Source organism: Sinocyclocheilus rhinocerous, unplaced genomic scaffold (genome assembly GCF_001515625.1).
Source record: "Sinocyclocheilus rhinocerous isolate Xijiao unplaced genomic scaffold, SAMN03320098_v1.1 scaffold1542, whole genome shotgun sequence".
Classification (NCBI taxonomy): domain Eukaryota; kingdom Metazoa; phylum Chordata; class Actinopteri; order Cypriniformes; family Cyprinidae; genus Sinocyclocheilus; species Sinocyclocheilus rhinocerous.
Window position 1 is genome coordinate 697,683 of NW_015666540.1, and position 19,174 is coordinate 716,856.

The 19,174-nt window shown below is 38.0% G+C and overlaps 1 protein-coding gene across 1 annotated transcript in view; it reads right to left on the reverse strand.

Moving 5' to 3' along the window:
* Nucleotides 1–18,917, reverse strand: part of LOC107732629 (myelin transcription factor 1-like protein) — a 69,396-nt gene extending 50,479 nt beyond the window's left edge. Inside the window, exons 1-4 of the mRNA XM_016544026.1 lie at nt 18,705–18,917; nt 2,500–2,619; nt 1,079–1,124; nt 771–801 (exon numbers count right to left, since the gene is read on the reverse strand). Of these exons, the coding sequence (XP_016399512.1) occupies nt 771–801; nt 1,079–1,124 (77 nt within the window). The 5' untranslated portion in view covers nt 2,500–2,619; nt 18,705–18,917. The remainder of the gene's footprint in view (nt 1–770; nt 802–1,078; nt 1,125–2,499; nt 2,620–18,704) is intronic.
* Nucleotides 18,918–19,174: the final 257 nt, after the last annotated feature.

Genomic DNA, 19,174 nt, shown 5'->3' on the forward strand with positions numbered 1-19,174 from the left:
AAATCAAAATCAAGCATATTTACCACACATTTCTGATCTTCAAATGATAAAAGCTTAAAACTCTAAAAAAAAAAAAAATGCATTAAACTAACGTTCAAAAGTTTGGGAAGTACAATTTTAAGAAAGTAATATTTTTATTCAGCAAGGATGCATTAAATTGATTAAAGGTGACACTAAAGACATTTATAATATTACAAAAGATTTCTGTTTCACATAAATGCTGTTCTATATTTATCAGAGAATGCTAAAAATTACACAAAAATATTAAGCAACAGCTGTTTTCAACATTGATAATAATAACAAATGTTTCTTGAGCAGCAAATCAGAATAATAGAATGATTTCAGAAAGCTCATGTGAAACTGAAAACTGGAATAATGGCTGCTGAAAATTCAGCGTTGCTATCCCAGTAATTAATTACATTTTATAATATATTAAAATAGAAAACAGTTATTTTAAATTGCAATACTATTTCACAGTATTACTGTATTATTTTACTGTACTTAAAAATAAATAAATGTAGCTTTGATGAACATAAAAAACTTCTTTCAAACACATTAAAAACTCTTACAGACCCCAAACTTTTGAACAGGAGTGTATATTAAACTTGCCTCACCTCTAAAACGACTTTCTTTTTGAAATGAATGACATTTGGATTTTTTTCCAGTTAAATATCCTGTTTAGCTCATAAATACATCACATTATTCAAGTAAATTGGTTGCAAACTCTATTCACTTTAAGTGAATGATTCCTACACTGTATGCAGACTGACCTGAACAGCTCTTGTGCAGCCTCCACGGCAACTGCAAAAAATCAAATAAAAGCGAGAACAATCAGTGGGGAAACATTTCAACATGAGCTTCATCACACAATGAAATGATATTTTTATGAGCAGACTAATTTTCTGGGCTCTTCTGGTTCACCTGTCTAATCAATAGTCCATGTTCATCCCTACTGACGTCAGTGATAATTCGTGAAAGGCAATAAAAGACTCAGTTATGGATTGAAAGTGGGGAAATGGATTTGACCGTAGGTTGAGACTGTAGCTAATACCATGTGAGTGCGTTGTACCTCGCACACCTTTAGATCGTGTTCGATGACGCTTCTCGGCTGCATCCACCTCCATCTGGAGAAAAGAAGCAGCAATTAGCCTGACCTCCATCTACTAGCAACTGTAAAAGCATGTCTGCAGCAAGGATGGTTACGAACTGCACTGAACTGCATGAGAGTCAGATCATAGATGATAAAAGAATATGTTTATTATGAACAATACAGACTGTGAACCACGGATAACTATTGGTCATGTGGCCATAATGCATCACTGTTTATATTGTATGCTATAAAGCTATTCTTTGTCTTATTCTGCACCCTAGTTGTGAATCAGCTTATAATGAACACAAATTTGGGCACTTGCATGGGCCTTGATCCACTGGACACTAGAAAACATCATCTTACCTCATCTTACCTGATCATCTTACGGTGTTATTACAAAATACTGTATGCACTTGTCTTGATTTTTTTTTTAATCAAGAAAAATTTATATTGTACATACATTATTTATGGCATTAAGGCATTAAAACACATAAACAACAACAAATCTTGTAAGTACTTTAATTCTTCTGTAATACTTTAAAGTTGGCAAGATTGCTTCTCTTGCTCATTAGGGATGAAAGATCATTAAAAGCAAAAAAAAAAAAAAAAGGCTCTTTTCTTATGACTTGAGAGACTTTAGGACACATGAATATAGTAAGTATTTGATGCTCGGTGCATTCTGGGAATGAATGTGCACTGGAATGATTTTGACAACAGGACAGCAAAAACAACTCCCTGGTTAGTGTACTGTACTTAGTACTGTACCAAGGAGCAGATTGAGACACACCCCTAGTCTTCTAGTGCTAGAATGGTTTATACATAATGACGTTTTTTTTTTCAGGAAACAAAGCAGGACAAAGCCAACAAAATATGATTCAACATGCACTATCATTCAAAAGTTTGAAGTCAGTAAGATTTTTTTTAAAAATAAAAACAATATTGTAAACACATTATTAAAATGTAAAACAACTGTTTTCTATTTTAACATATTTTAAAATGCAGTCTATTCCTGTGATGGCAAAGCTGGATCCTCAGCAGTCATTACCCCAAGATTCAGTGTCATATGATCCTTCAGAAATCATTCTAATATGCTGATATGTTGCTTAAGAAACATTTAATAATATTATTATCTGTTAATGTTAAATACAGTTGTTTAATATTTTTGTGGAACCTGTGATACTTTTTTTCAGGGTTTTTTTTGACGAATAGAAAGTTCAAAAGAATAGTGTTTGTTTGAAATCTGTTAGACATGTCTTCACTTTCACTTTTGATAAATTTAATGCATTTTTACTGAATAAAAGTATTCTTCCCAAAAAAAAACAAAAAACTGTCCTGATTCCAAACTTTTAAACAGTAATGTAAAAATGCAGCTTTATTGCCCAGAACAAACAAAAAGTAAAGCGTATTACCTGAGATTTACTGGTTGATGGTGGGACAGATGTGTTTTCTGAGGAGCGCCTCCTGTGTGGTGCGATTAGGCAGAATCGTCCGCTGTGTGTCCCTCAAAGCTGTTCCTCAAAACTCATTTTCTGTTAAAGGAAAAGAATGCACCATCATTTGTCATGAACTGCAGTCGTGTTAAATCTGCAAACTGATATGCGGTATTCTTATAAGAAAAGACATACAGATGTCTGAAGCTATTCAGGGCCTCCATTATCACAGTATCACAGCGAGGGGAAAAAAAACAAGCAAAAATCTGTCATTCTGCTTTTGTTTTAAAATATAATAAGTGACAGGAGCAGCGTTTTAAAGTTTTGGAACATGCTCCATTCATAAGGAATAAAGTCACCTATATTTATTTTTTTCTGTTTTGAGAGAAATATGAGAGTCTTTATGCTGCCTTACAGTGAACAGTGTACAAAAGGTAAATCGCTGGGGAGTTTTTATTTGAACTTTTTAAAATAAAGAAACAAAGTCACTTTATTCTTTTCTGAGGTGCTTGTTTAATATGAAGTAATCTAACATAATATGAAGTAATATAATATAATATAAACAATGCCTTTTCTTTCAGAAAAACGTCTTTCAGCCACACACACACACACACTAACATATTGAGTGCTCCAGTCCTCTGTCAACAAGCTAACACTTCTATCTCATGCTCCTTGCAAATCCTGTTAATGTGTGTGCTGTTGGTGCACTTGGGTGTGTGTGTGTGTGTGAGAGAGAGAGAGAGAGAGAGAGGAACAGATACAGATTCGCATGTGCATGCAAGTATTTGTCAGCTCCAAGGCCAGTGACACAAAGGGTGCTCTCCAAATTCTGGAGATGTCTATTGAAAACCTTTCAATGACAGAAATACAGACTTGAACGAATTTCCTTAGAAAGATGGATCTTTGTGCGTAACACCTTCTCACGTCTGCCTCACACACAAAAATGCACTTGCTCTCATGCTGCCCCTCTTTCCGTTGATAGATCGCTCAATCACTCACACTGGGGCAATATGGGAAGCTCTCATCTGAACTTCACATGGTCAAATCAAAGCATATGAGCTCCAGCTGTCCCCCAGTGGCCGCGATCTGGCTCAGCTTGCTTGTAATTGGGGGAAAACACTGTTTAGTATTCATGCCCAACACCCTTCTGTCTCACATAAAGTGGGACATACAGCTTCAAAATCTAATTCTCTCTTTCTCTCTTTTGAGGGGAGATGTATGGGCTCTTTTAGAAGAGTCTGCAGTCTCAGAGCATGTCCTACCCAAAAGCAACGCTTCCCCATGCGAACCCTGCATACCTGCCCTGCAGGCTGCGTCGCACTCGTTACACAGTTTCAGTTACGACATAGCCTCAGGTTTATCTGAGCTTGCTAAGGTTTTGATTTTGAAGGATTAGTTCACCCAAAATAAACATTTTGACATCATTTACTCACCCTAAAGTTGTTCCGAACCGATATGGCATTTTTTTCTTCTTCTGAGGAACACCAACAGGGAAAAAAGTGGTGCACATGACTTAACAAATTTAATTACTGAAAATCTTGACATCTGTTTTTCTTGTGTTCAGGAAAAAAGTAGTTACGCCTATTTTTTTTCTCGAGTCAGATCTTTTTTAAATCATTTAATTTAGTTCACAAAGCCAGGATGAATGATCTGTTCATGAATCAGACTGAATCGGTTTGTTAGTTCAGCTAATGACTCAATGATTTGGTCACAAGAGCTCACTGGAGGGAAAATGCCAATAAATTAACTTAAATATTTTCTTTTTCACACAAAAATATTATATAAATTGGAACACTGCAAGAATAGTTGTATAGACCACTTTTTTATACTTTTATGGTAATCTTGCATCTTTTGTGAATATTATAAGCATCTAATTTCATGGAAAAGTGTGACTAGCACACTGTAAAAAAGTCCTGTTGTTTTTACTAAATAAAACTGGCAGCTGTGGTTGCCAGAATAATTATGTAAAAAATACAGTAAAAATGTAAACAGCTTGTATATTTTACATTTCAAAACTGTTGTAATTTACAAAAACAAAAAAAAAAGAAAAGAAAAAAAAGAAAACATTCAACCAGTGAATCCAAAAGCAATTTTATGCCGAATTAGCATAAAAGTATTAATTTTTATACTTTAACACATAGGCTACTGATGACTAAAATAATAACACAGGTGGTAAAGAGAAAGACACATGATGAATTTTACCTTCCCTACCTAACTACCTTCCTTACCTAACTAACTTTTTTTTTCACTTTTATGGTAACAAAACTAATGATGAAACTGTCATTTTACAGAAATAATCTTTTTTTTACAGTATAAATGATCAGGATGTCAAAATAATTTTGCAGACCACAATCACTGTGCATCAAAATAAATAGTTAAAGTGGTCTTGCTAGAGAATCTTCACTATTTTAGCATCAGACCAAACTCTCCCAAAAAGAAAAAAAAAAAACGTTGCCCAGGCATTTGCCTGGCAGGGCTGTTGTCACATCCCATTCATCTAAAAACTGCTCCACATGCACAGCACCACTGTGAGCCTCTTCACCCCCACGAGAGTGTGTGCATGTGTGTTTGTGTGAGTGTGCATCACGCCCAGTCATCAGGAACAGACTGACCTAGCCAGAGAGACATGACCCTACAACCCTGAAGGCTCTGCATGCAATCTCTCCAGCTAATTTCCCCTCAACCCTGCCTAACATCACCCCACCGGACAGTCCAAAAAAACACTGCACGTACAAATCCGAAATCATATTTACTGTCGATTCATGACACATGCTTGTCTGTTACGTTAACGCTCTGGTGTCAGTGACCCTGAGATTGGTCCGGATTTATGTGGTGTGACCGGTCAGATTTGCTTGGCTGGTTGTTGCCTGGCCCCAATTCAGATGGCATCATGTCTACAAGAGCCCTGAAACAATCATGTCATGAGACATTATTCATTTCACATTCTCTGATGTTAAAAAAATGTTGGCTATGTTTGGTATGGAATACTTGCCTACAACTGTGCACTGAACGCAGCACATTATATAGTGTAAACTTGTATTTTTTTTTTAAATAGTAAGAGAAACAGTAGACGTTATTCATCTGCTATATTTTTGTCATTGTTATCAGCTCTTAAATACAAGAGGATGATACATAATTCATATCAAATTCTTAACATTTAGAGCCTGATCAAATAATGAGTCAAGAAAAGGATATTAAAATTGTTACCTACACTACTGTTCAAAAGTCTGGGGTTGGTAAGATTCTCGTAATAGTTGGTAATGTTTATGAAAGGCACCTCTTATGCTCACCAAGCAGCATTTATTTGATCCAAAGTACAGTAATAGCAACAGCAATATTGTGAAATATTATTACAATTTCAAATAACTGTTTTCTGTTTGAGTATATTTTAGAATGTAATTAATTCCTGTGATGCAGAGCTGAATTTTCAGAATCATTACTCCAGTCTTCAGTGTGACATGATCCTTGAGAAATCATTTAAAAAATGCTGAATTGGTGCTCAAGAAACATTTCCTATTATTATCAATACTGAAAACAGTTGTGCTGCTTTATAATTTTTGTGGAAACTGTGATACATTTTGTCAAAAAAAAAAAAAACGGATTTATTGAAAAATAGAATTTTGTAACAATCTACAAGTCCTTGCTTAAAATAATAATAACCCCAAACTTTGAATGGTATTGTAAATCCCCTTCGGTTCCTCTGTCACAACCACTGTGGGATACTGTAATCCACACAACATGTATTGTTGTATTCTACTAATTTTCGCAAATATATTGTAGTAGGTCATATGTGTTTCCTATGCAAGCTAAGCACAATATACACACTATATATTTAAGAAATAGTGAGAGCAGCATGTTAGTATGCTACATCCATTGTGTTTTAAGGCATCCTATTGTCTGTTGTAGAATAAAATCCAATGGTCAGTGTTTGAAAATGTTTGGCCGCTCAATATGGTGGTATATTTAGTCAAGAGCTTCAAAGAGTCTAGACTTCTGCTCTACCTTATCAGTCGGTGTGACTCACTCGGTGTAAATGCGACGGTAATGCAAATTTGTGCGTGTATGTGTGTGCGCATGTAATGCAGATGCCTGCAAAGAGTCTAGCCAGAATTCCAATCACCGCACAGAGTGGAGAGTGTGGGCTGCTCGCATTTTCCAGTCCTCATTTAGAATCAGAGCACATGCACAGTAGAGCTCTTCATTATTAGCTACATGACTAGCCAAGAAGCCATAGGTTATAAGCAGAATGCGAGCGAGAAAACTGGATCAGCCTGAAATCACAACTACATCAGCAGCCCCTAATTGCGGGTATTTTGAGAAGAACACTTCCTTGCGTTCAAAACACAGACTGGCACATTTCCCGTTTTGAGACGCCACCCGAGCTCTGAGGACGTTTCTCGTAAGTTTCCTAATTTAAGTACTAATGGAAACGCTCTCGATCTGCCAGATGCAGCTAATCTACAAATGGCCTTGCGTTGAGGGCTCTCAGAGCTCAGAGTCTGACTCAACCCATATAGTGCATGGCATGGATGCAATCCACAAAGACACTCTGCGCTAAACAATGAAACAAACCCATCTTCCACCCTGATGCACTCTATCGCATCCTCATCAAAGATAAGGCTGGAGAACAATGCTTCCCTCTCCATCTCATCTCTCTCTCTTTACCTCTCTGACTCCTGACTCTCTCTCTCTCTCTCTCTCTCCTGGGGCCTCATTCTATCCATTAGGCAGAGAAGAGCTTTAATTGCCCCTGCCATTCTCGTGGCTTGCTTATGGAGAGAGATATCCTTGCCATCAGGTCTTAATGACGCCTGGCAACAGCGTGGGATCCAACCAACACATCGTCAATGGCAACGGAGGCACCAGAAGTCCTCTCTCCCAGCGACGAGAAAGGCGAAGGTTTCCTGAGACTTCACGTCCTCAGAGAGAGAGGAGCAGTTCAGCGGAAAATAGCTTTTGGCCCCTCATTCGACAACCTAAGTTGGTGCCAGGCCCGGAGGAGACGTGGGCACCCAGACTGCCAGAATCGTCTGACAGGAAGAAATCGCATGTTACCCATCAGATTATACCAGCAACGACTAGCTGAGAGCTAATGGATACATTCAAATGTGTTCGGTTTTTCCAGTAACTCTAATTCCAGGATTTGCAGAAGATGTGTCCTAATTTCACCCTGAATTTCTGTCGCTTTTATTTAAGGTCTATTTAATAATTACACCAAAACAAAAAAGCAGAAATAACAGAAAAATCAGATACACTAGTCTGAGCATTTTCCCAAATTAAAGCACAAATGCCATCCCATGACACATAACGGAGGTGAAAATGTCATGATGAACTTTGCAGCTCTTAGCTTGTTCACAAGGCAGGGCACCTTGCAGCTTGATCTGGCCGCTTTCACACCATACCTGCTAATTACATCTCCTCCTCTACACTACAGCAGCCCGCTGGGCTCCACCACGCCTTACTTCTGCAGCTGGTGTGTTCTTGTGTGTGTTTGGGATAGCACACAGCTCGGCCAGTTCTTACACATAGATTGGTGTATTTCACGCACGAACACGTGTAGTCGTGCACAGAGAGCCTGGAAACCCACGTCTGTTAAAAAAGAAACTATTCCAAAGAGCGTCAAAGAGGTTTGTGAAGATAAATGCGCCATTCGATTTTTAAAGCCACTGACAATTCAAGGCAAATGCTTCCAAAACCTATTGAGCTGCCTACGAAGGCTGCATTTTAATCCTAGACGCATTCCAAAAAGTAGATTTATTTTCACCACATTTTGCAGGAGCAATCCCGTAATGCATTGCGACAAGCTTATGCAGCAAGTCATGCCAGAATGACTGCATTTATGAGCTCTTAAAAATTAGCCATATTTACCTAGTTACTTTCTAAGAGCCCAGACTTCTGAATCTGTTTAAGACCCAGAAACCGTGATGCGTGACGTCAGACTTAACGAGACAATTGGGGTCATGTCAATTACCGTGAAACAAAATTGTTATTTGTTACAATAAGATGAATTTGCGGATGTTGACTGCACAATTAGTTGGGTATTTTGTGTACTGTTGATGAAGAAAAGCAAATATATTTCGTCTTACTGTAAGTATGATTTCCGAAGCTAACTTACAAGCTAGGGCAACCCCTTTTTTCAACATGCCATGCATTCAAAAGTTGGAAAAATAATAATAATTTTTATATTATTGTCACTTCATAAATGCAAACCGTGAAAGATGAGTCATCAACATTACATTTGTTCCCTAGTGAAAAATAAATATACTAAAATGCATATAAAATACATTCATTTCATGCTAAGTATACTATAAATACATTTACATATTTATGTGCTTAATAAAAATACCCTGCAATTGTACTTTTGGTATACTAAACTGGTATATTGTAACAACTAATTATGTACTTTAACTACATTTTAATTGAGCGAAAATAGTGCTGAAGTTCAACTAAAGATATACTGATGTGTATTTGAAAGTGGAACTATTGCTTTAGTATAATTTAGTTTAGGTGAACTTTAAATATCTTGCATTTAAAGACCAATATTATTCAAAGATCATACAATCCTCATCAACAGTGACATTAAAACATTTTAGGCTTAATATTAAGAAATGTGCATTGTGCATAAGTAGTACTCCAAATAATGTTTAATTACAATTTCTATATCAGTAAGTCTCAAACAATATGTTAGTAAATATGTTAATAGATTTGATTTTGAACTATACTTAGTATAAAATAAATGTATTTTAAATATACTACATTTTTACTAGAGTTGACTATAAGTTCGTTCATAATTAAACTTTCACACATAAATGCATACTCTAATAAACAAACTTATTTAAAATCACGAAGTCAATTTCACATCGACACGTCGCTCCACTCAGCAATACCGGAATCATCTTTCGAGTTACACATTTCCCAATATGACTTCCCTTAATCATTCAAATGCTGGAAACTTGGAAATACAGTTTTCCTGAATCCGTTTGAAAACTGAATGCAGCTGACACATCTGTGAGGGAAAAAAATCAAGATGGTGGATTAAGCGACATATTTCGATTATAAATCGAAGTGATTCAAAACCGAAAAGTCACGATTTTGCCTACATTTTTTTAGACTGTTCTTTAGTGTCGCCTGTATTAAAATCAATCGTGAGTCGAGTCTCTTGTATAGTTGAATCTCTGTGCATACAGCGCCATCTATGTGGCGCATTCTTTGCTTCCTAGATGGTGTTTCAAATCACTCACTTGCAGTTAAGGCACCTATCTAAGCAGTATGCAGTGAGTAGGTTTTGGAACAGAGCCTGAGCTTTTATCAGCATACAACCAACCGAACCACATGAGAGCTTGACATCTATAACCAAACCCATACGGCTGTCCAAAGCGCTCTTTGTCAACTAATGAGTCTTTCCAGGCTCGGTTCAGCGCACATCTGTCCAAACGCGTACGGGTACTAATTCTCCCCATCTTTATGAGCACGGTGCAGTGGCAGAATGTGATTAGTTATATGTTGCATTGGGCTCTGTCTCCAGCTTTGTCACCAGCGAATTCTAATCAGTGAGGCAAATCAGCACGGATTGAGCCGAGATGGAGAGGAAATATGATTTTAATCAGCATGCAGCGCTCATGCTCCTGTCTGTCTCATTCACAATGCATTCAGAGATGGAGAAACCATGGCGCAATCAGCCAGACCTCCACTGCGTCCTATCGAGAAGGACGTGCTTTAATTACCACCAGCCAAGGCTCCCTTTCTCTCTCTCTTTCCTTCTCCCTCTCTCTCCCGCTTCCCTAAAATGAATAATTGCAATAATGAGCCATTTTTATCTAGCTCTCTTTTACCAAAGGATGACAAAAATTACTCATCTTGTTAAAAACCCATATCTACCGCAACGTGTATGTGGGAAAAGGGAATATGATGTTGTTCGGTGTGCTTCGAGCCGTGCGCAGGCTGTGTACTGTAGGCACATTTGGCCCTAATGAATAATTAGCAGTGTGTTTTAGCTGAGTCACTGTGCTGGAGGGCCTGCACTGGACTCTAATGGAGGTGTTGCCTCACGTCTTCCATCACAGGACTGTCCCCAGTGAGCCAATTGCATAGCAGCCTGTGTGAGGCACGGCGGAGTGTGTGCGTAAGCGCGCGTGTTAAAAATAACAGCTCTCCCACTTCATGACTCATTCTATGAGCTCTCTGTCCGACACTCCCAAACAGTGTCTGGAAAGAAACCCTAGAGCCAACTCCTTAATTTACTGACTGGTCATTCCTTGCCGTCGTTATGTGTGGGCTTGCTGCTATACGTTCTATATAAATATCCCCATAGTTAGTTGGTAAAGGCAAAATGTGATGCTCTACTGAAGGTTCGTGCCAGCCCTGTTATATGATGTTGTTATGTAACTTTTCACAGGGCTGGTCAACAATGACAACCGAAGGTGAGAACGACAGATGGAACACAGATGTCACCAGTGCGTAGTACATGACTTAGTCAGCTTCGAGCCGTGCGCAGGCTGTGTACTGTAGGCACATTTGGCCCTAATGAATAATTAGCAGTGTGTTTTAGCTGAGTCACTGTGCTGGAGGGCCTGCACTGGACTCTAATGGAGGTGTTGCCTCACGTCTTCCATCACAGGACTGTCCCCAGTGAGCCAATTGCATAGCAGCCTGTGTGAGGCACGGCGGAGTGTGTGCGTAAGCGCGCGTGTTAAAAATAACAGCTCTCCCACTTCATGACTCATTCTATGAGCTCTCTGTCCGACACTCCCAAACAGTGTCTGGAAAGAAACCCTAGAGCCAACTCCTTAATTTACTGACTGGTCATTCCTTGCCGTCGTTATGTGTGGGCTTGCTGCTATACGTTCTATATAAATATCCCCATAGTTAGTTGGTATAGGCAAGATATGATGCTCTACTGAAGCTTCGTGCCAGCCCTGTTACATGATGTTGTTATGTAACTTTTCACAGGGCTGGTCGACAATGACAACCGAAGGTGAGAACGACAGATGGAACACAGATGCCACCAGTGCGTACATGATTTAGTCAGACTAGAGACCGGACCAACTGTGGCAGACTAGCAAAACTGCTAAAATCCATCATTTCAGACCTGTTTGCAAAATATCAGAGATGAAGAGATCAGCGTTATTGATCCTGGATGTCATTAAATGCACACACGTCGCGAAAAATCATCTTCTTAATCTTAAAATTGTGATGAAATGGAAGTTGCAACATCTCTTCTTCCATATTGCGATGTAGATCGTGAAATGGATTATAAAAACTTGGTTCTTGACTTGGTTCTATCCATCGCTTGTTGATTGGATGGAGGAAAGTCTCAATGTTGGCTTGGAGGCGATTAGAAGAAACGATTTAAGCGGAATAAATTGTTGAAGTCCGACATACGTCACCAGAGAGAGGTTTCACCAAAATCGATTTAGGAGATTTTAATTAAAAATAACAAGATAAAAACCTTTCAAAAAATGAATCATTCACAATAACATGCATTTAAAAAATAGATAGGCAGAATTTTCACTTCAAGTCGACTTTAATTACTGCTTTGGCAAATTGTTTTAAGCATAAATTTAACTAAACAAGTACGTTTTTTTGTAAAAGGAAAGAAAAAAAAGATTTGCAAATAAGGAAAGAAAAATAAACTATACTTCTTAATATCCCATGCGATTTTGTTAAAAGTAATTTGATCTCGTTTTAAGGATGTTTAGATATTTTTCCAGGAAAACAAGACAAAAATACTGATTGATTGAGCACAATGACTTTTGCAGTTCACAATAGGAAGCGTGACTGATTATATAAACATTAAAAAGCAATTAAGACAGCGCTTTCACAAAAATACATCCTTCTGTCATCTTCTGGAAATTCGAGAGCTGTATCTTCATCCGATGCCAAGGGAGCAGAACCTGTTCACCTCTTTAGAATGCTTTGTATTCTGTTAACACACTCCTGCAACAACAACCCCGGCAACCCGTGCCTATGTCTGCAGACGCAAAAGACCCACTCATGCCCATTTGAGCTCTCTAATGTACTCCATCCTCCTTTCTTTTTAGAACAACACATAAAGTAAAAAAAAAACCTGAGCAGAAACCAGATGATCTCTTAAGAGCTGAACTCGTGTAATCACCCCAGATTAGTTATTAAGGAAAATGCCCCCGCTGCACAAACACACACACAAAAGGAATCCTTTTCACATTCAAAAAGAAAGATGATGAGGCCCCTCCATTTACTCCCCCTCCCTTCCACGGGTCTGCAAATGCAACAGGAAATAAATAGGCTTCCATATGTGGCCCCAGCTCATGTTGTGAGATGCTCTCACCGCTTGGAGTGAATCATCGCCATTATCGGATAGCCGTGTGTATGCGTTGTGCTTTCAACACACAGACTCGATAGCTTTCCTGAGTCACTGTGCATATATGGGCGAATCAGGTCAGTACTGATTTGGAGAGTGGATGCAGCCTGTGGGGATGGGGATCTATGGGGAGTTTATATACCAATGCTTGTTTTCAATGGCCGCCACCAGTCTTACAAATTCCTGATGATCAGATTCACTTGCAGAATTGAATTCAATGATTCATGGACTCCTGGATATGGCTGAGAATTACTGACTCTGTATTTGTACGGAGAACAAAGGTGCATCTTAGTTTTCACTATTCAATGCCATTTTGTAGTACAAATAGTGTGAATATTGTGTTCACTACAAAAATTACGAGATTTTACATTACAAGTACACAGATGATAGACATATTTAATCGAAAAACAAAGTGTGGAAAAGTGTGGATGCAAAAGAGAAATCTTCAAAAAAAGCATACACTAGATATTAGAGTACATAGTGCATAGTATATATTACGGCATTTGGGACGAAACTCAAGTCTAAATCTTCCTTCTCTCCCTTTGTTTCTCTCAGATAAAAACTGCTATCAATATATGGCACCTCTCTGCAAATCATGCTGGATCATTTTTAAATTAGACACCCAGCTCTGTCCTATATTTAATGTTTAATATAATCTAGATCAAATTTTCATTTAACCCATGTAGTATAGTAGTTTTTTTTTTAAGATTTATTTTTGCCGTTTTTATGCCTTTATTTTGGATAGGACAGTAAGTTGGCAGAAAGCGAAGTAGGACCATTCAAAACCATTCATGTGGATAACTGAAACTGGCACTACAGTACTTTCATGACTCTCGTATCACCTCTCGTTTAATATAAATACAAATGCATTTCGCGCAATCTTGCGTCTCAGTTATCAGCTGCAGTGAAAAGGAGAGCCTCCGAACGGAGCTGCAAAAATTAACCCTGCTGTTTTCTAAATAACTTTCCGAATATGACACTTCTAAACAACAACAACAACAACAAAAAAAACCTCGAAAACTTAAACTAAAAACTATAACCGAACCGTCTCTTCCTACACAGAAATGCTGACTCAACCAATGGCGCGAATTGGGGATGGGACGCACCATTGGTTGAGTCACCATTTCTGTGTAGGAAGAGACGGCTCGGTTATAGTTTTCAGTTTAAGTTTTCGAGTTTTTTTGAGTAGCCTTATACATTTTGGTACACTCCTAATTTTGCATAATTATATGTTTAGTTTCATTTGATTATTCTATCATTGCTTTCCCCCACTGCCCCGGGTTTTTTTTTTTTTTTTTTTTAAAGAAAATTACATTTTGCGACTATATTATGTCATTTAAAACTACCACAGTCCTAATTTAGCCTGAGACACTGCTGGGATGCAGATGTTTACAAGGGGTGAGAGGTAAGGTTGGATTTGTTTACACTGCATGCCTGCTGATCCTGAATCCTGGGATCTAACCTGGGCTGCCCCTGAATGTTTTATTCACCTCCACACAAACCTCTCATTCCCTGTGTTTGGTTGTCTCAGTCTTCCTTTCTTTCTCTCTCTCTCTATTTTCCTCCCTCTCCCTCCCTCTCTCAACTCAACTAGGTCACAGCAGCATCTAATGTAGATCAGGGCTTCCCATGAAAATGGCAACAGAATAATCTAAAAGAGTGTTATAGCCTTCATATACAATAACCTGTCTGAATACGATGAACTCTCTTAAGAGTGACAGGTTTCCGGAGGAACAAATAACCTCTACACCATGACCTATTTATATAAATAATGCACCTTTATACATAATACAACTGTTGATTCAGAGCTACAGTAGACTTCATCGGTCCTTCCATCTCTTCTGTACTGAATTCTGTTGGGCATTGTTCACAGAGATAATTTACTAGTGAAAAAGTTGGAAAATGTAAAATTGGATTTCTGTTCTTAGAATGAAAGATGTTTTTCAATTCAAGCGCACTATTAGTAATGCTTATTTTCAAGCATTCAATATAGTGATACTTTGCCATTCATTGCTGCAGTCTGCCAAGAATAGGTGTTGATGCTAAATCTTTAGTTTCATGTCTGTTTAGAGTATTCAGAAAGCAAATATGAGAGACACTGATATTTACATTGGCTAAACATGGAGAAGAATTTGTTCTAAAATATTGTATTTTATATTTGAATTTCTTTATTGTAAATTTTATTCTACTTTTAATTACATTTACTTCATACAAATAAATTTGCATACACACTATAAATGCGGGTGTCAGAAAATATCCTTATTAATATACTTTATGTTATTATGTCATCATCACAAACCACTGCAGAGTGAATCATATGCTCACTAGCACCAAATTCATTGATTCAGCCAAAAATTCCCATATTAATATTCATACACTGGAAAAAAAGCAATTGAGATATTGTGGTTTTTCAGTCTTAATGAGCATGGCGTGAACACTGAATGGCCCGCTGGGTGTGTATGTGTGTGTCCATGCTCATCAGCCAATAAAAGCCTGTCTGTCAGCCTGACAACATTCCTGTAGCACCACATGATTCAGCAAAACTCCGCCATTAATACCATCAGAGCTACTTAACCTTTCTGTAAACTTTTTGGTACTGAACACAGTAGATTATGAATGTATTATTAAATGGCTTGGTTAGTGTCATGCTAACACCAAGAAGCCCAGGAGTTTCACTCCAGCTTGAAGTAACATCTGCTGGAACCAGAGGGGAATTGGAAAGGAGTTTGGCATAAGTTTGATAGGTAGGCTGGAATGAGAAAATCTCACTCACTTTGACAGCATAAGCACTGACTAGCACTATCTGTTGGTATAGGACTATGTATAACAAAGAGAGCATTTACATGCACAATTTTATGCCAATTATGCTAAATAACCTGACAATCTACACATATATTTTTGCATTATACATCAAATTTCATTCATATTCAATGTACTCATGTCTGTTTACATTCTGACATCCAAAAAAGCTAAAAAAAAAAGTCACCTAAACATGTTATCCGGTTTTTATAACAAGCTGATTTTTGAAAGCATTTGTTGTACATATAAACACACTCATTGTGCATTGTTAGCATTGCGATGACATTATTATGACTAGAATGTGATTCCCGCACGGACGGCTCTGACATTCCAATGAACGTAACACAAAAATCAGTGCAGGTGGTATTGAAGTATCACTTTAAAAATATTAAAACTAGTCAATAATTTCTCAAAACACAAACTCAGTAAAAAAGCCACAGACAAATGAGCAAAACATACAGGCATAAGTAAATGCGGTCAGGATAATACATGTAATATCCACATAAATTAAATCTATCCAATTTTGTTCTTTCCCAAGCTGCCTTCACCAACGATGCTATTTTTATCTGAGCCATTGCCACACATCAGACAGAGTGGTTAGTGTTTGTGTGTATATGTGTGCGCGTTTTTGTGACAAATGAGGACATAAATTTGTATAATGACAAGGGTATGACATAGGTATTACAAGGAGAAGGTGACTTTTCAGGACATTACCCCATGTCCCCACTTTTCAAAACGCATATAAATCACACAGAATGGAGTGTATTGAAAATCTGAAATAGCACAAAGTTTCCTGTGAGGGGTAGGTTTAGGGGTAGGGTTGGTGTAGGGCAATAGAATATACGGTCTGTACAGTAGAAAAACCATTACGCCTATGGGATGTCCCCACTTTTCACAAAAACAAACCTGTGTGTGTGTGTGTGAGTGAGTGTGTGTGTATGGGGTGGATAAGGGGTGGTGGGGGTTGGTTGGCGACTCATTAAACCTGTAAGATTGTGAAATGGGCAAGATTTCTCTCTCTGTTTCCCTCTACCTCTCCTTTTCTCACTGTCTTTCTCTTTCTCGGTGTGTAAATGGCTCACCGAAGCAAGGAAACCCTCTGGGGTCATGGAGCTTCTAGCCAGACAAATCACATCGTCTCCTGAGGACCCTTTCTTCTCCTCAAACCCAAGCTTACCCTCAGCCTGCTCAGGTTCTGATCCTAAATGCGGCACTTTGCTGACAGGAATGCACACGAGTAAGGCCGCTTTTAATGGGAATTTCTCTACTGATCTAATGTCATCTCTTGTAGTTAGCCAGTTAGTTCCTCAAACCAAACCGGGAGCTAAAAGAAAAACAAGAACACAAAGAAGAAATGAAAAAAGCAGAAACGCAGTATATAAGTCACATTGCAAGTCTATATGTCACTGTCATATCAGCGTTTCTAAGAATTTTGCTATGGAAAGGTTAATTTAACCAACAAGCATTATCTATAGAGTCATGAGATCACATACAGTATTCATAAGTGTGACAGCTCTCTCCTGAACTCCTGCTGAGACGTCTCACTGCTGATCCAGGATCAGAACCTCCCACTTGAACTTCTCCTGAGCTATTATTATGACTAGATATGACTGCTTTCTGATCAGTTGAAAAGGGCAAGTGTAACTAACAACACCCCCAGTCAACAATATCACCCTTCATTGCATAAACATGTGTTCAGATGCTTGTACATATGAATAATGCACAATGTCTTCTCTAAAACTATACTCCATCACTGATGCAGATATGCACTGCTGTCTATCATTGTGTGTGAGATTTGCACACCAGATAATCTACATTCATTTATCTTGTGCATTTAGCAGGTGCTTTTATCTAAAGTGACTTAAAATCTATGCGAGACAGTTTGAATGTTTTAATTAGTATCGTTAGGAAATCTTACAACCGGCTAAGAAGAATGATTATTATTATTTTTAAATTATACTTTATTATATTTCATATTAATATTAGTTGGTTTCACGATAATAACTAAACAAGATATTAAAACTTTGTTTATTATCATAAACATTATGTTTAATTATTATATTTAAATAATAGAAAAATATTATAAAGTTTTGGTCTCATAAATTATTCTATTTTTTTTTATTAATTATATTGTTAATAATAATTGTAATAAAGTGAATCATCATAAATAACAAATAGCAGCAATAATAATAATAATAATCATTATTATTATTATTGTTAATAAATAATAATTATTATTTGTTGTGTTTTTAATAATTTTGTTGTTTGATAATATTTTAATCCAGTATAATAATAATAATAATAATAATAATAATAATCTCCATGATGGAAGTCCAGTGCATACCTAATTAAATCACCCTATGGCGTGTCACTGGTTGACATTATATAACATATTATATATAATATATTCACACCTATGGCTGCATTATCAGTGGCTGTTTAATGAGCCCCATTTCTACAAGCAACTCTTTTCTTCTCTTTGTTCCACAGGTAAATCTACAACAGCCCCATCCAGCAAAGCCCTGCCGCAACTCATATTCAACTTCATAATCACTCAACTTTCGGAGTCACACAGTCATTCTCCTGAGGTGAAAATGTGTAAGACGCTCCTGTAATTTTGCTCCTAAACATGCACAATTAGCCAAAAGGGAAAAGCGTACCAAATCACGATTTGCTTTAAAGTATTACATAAGAATAAGCTGTCAGGCTTGGGTGAAAAATAAATTTTTTGGATGCTAATTATTGAGTGTCATGCGTATATGTAGTTGGGAACAACCACTAGTCGGACAGATAGCTATAGCGTTGCAGTTCGAAAGGCAAAGAGGTAGCGGAGCTTACTTTGTCAGACAGCTACTCTGCAGCCCTGTGTGTTGGAATGCAAAAGTGATGTCTTCATGAACGCATTAGAATGTCTTCTTCTCTCAAACACACACACACGCAGACAAACATGCACACTCCTTGTTCGTAAAGGCACATAGATTATGAGGCCACGACATGCCAGCATGGCAAAACAAGAAGAACAAGAAGTAAACAAAGTGAAACCTACTGAAATGGCGACACTGTCTTTCTCTCTCCCTCTCTCTGTCTCCTCACACACCGTAGGTCTGAAAGTCTGCACCCGTCTTTTTCTCTTTAAAACGCTTTATTTGTCCCTCAACGCACACTCTTTCACTTCTCTCCTCTGTTCTCCTGAGCTTTCTTTGTCTGAGCTCGGTATTCCGCCAGCACTTGGAGAGATGGAGGGAGAGAGAGTGGAGAAGCAGGGAACTGCAGCCGCTCTGGAGAGGCAGTAGAAAGAGCGGGAGAGTGAGAGAGAGAGAGAGAGAGAGAGGAAGGGAGGGAGGGAGGGAGGGAGGGAGAGACACAGATGGAGGGAGAGTGGAGAAGCAGGGAACTGCAGCCGCTCTGGAGAGGCAGTAGAAAGAGCGGGAGAGTGAGGGGGAGAGAGAGAGAGGAAGGGAGGAAGGGAGGGAGAGACACAGACAGACAGGGAGGAGGGGAGTGAGAGAGAGAGTT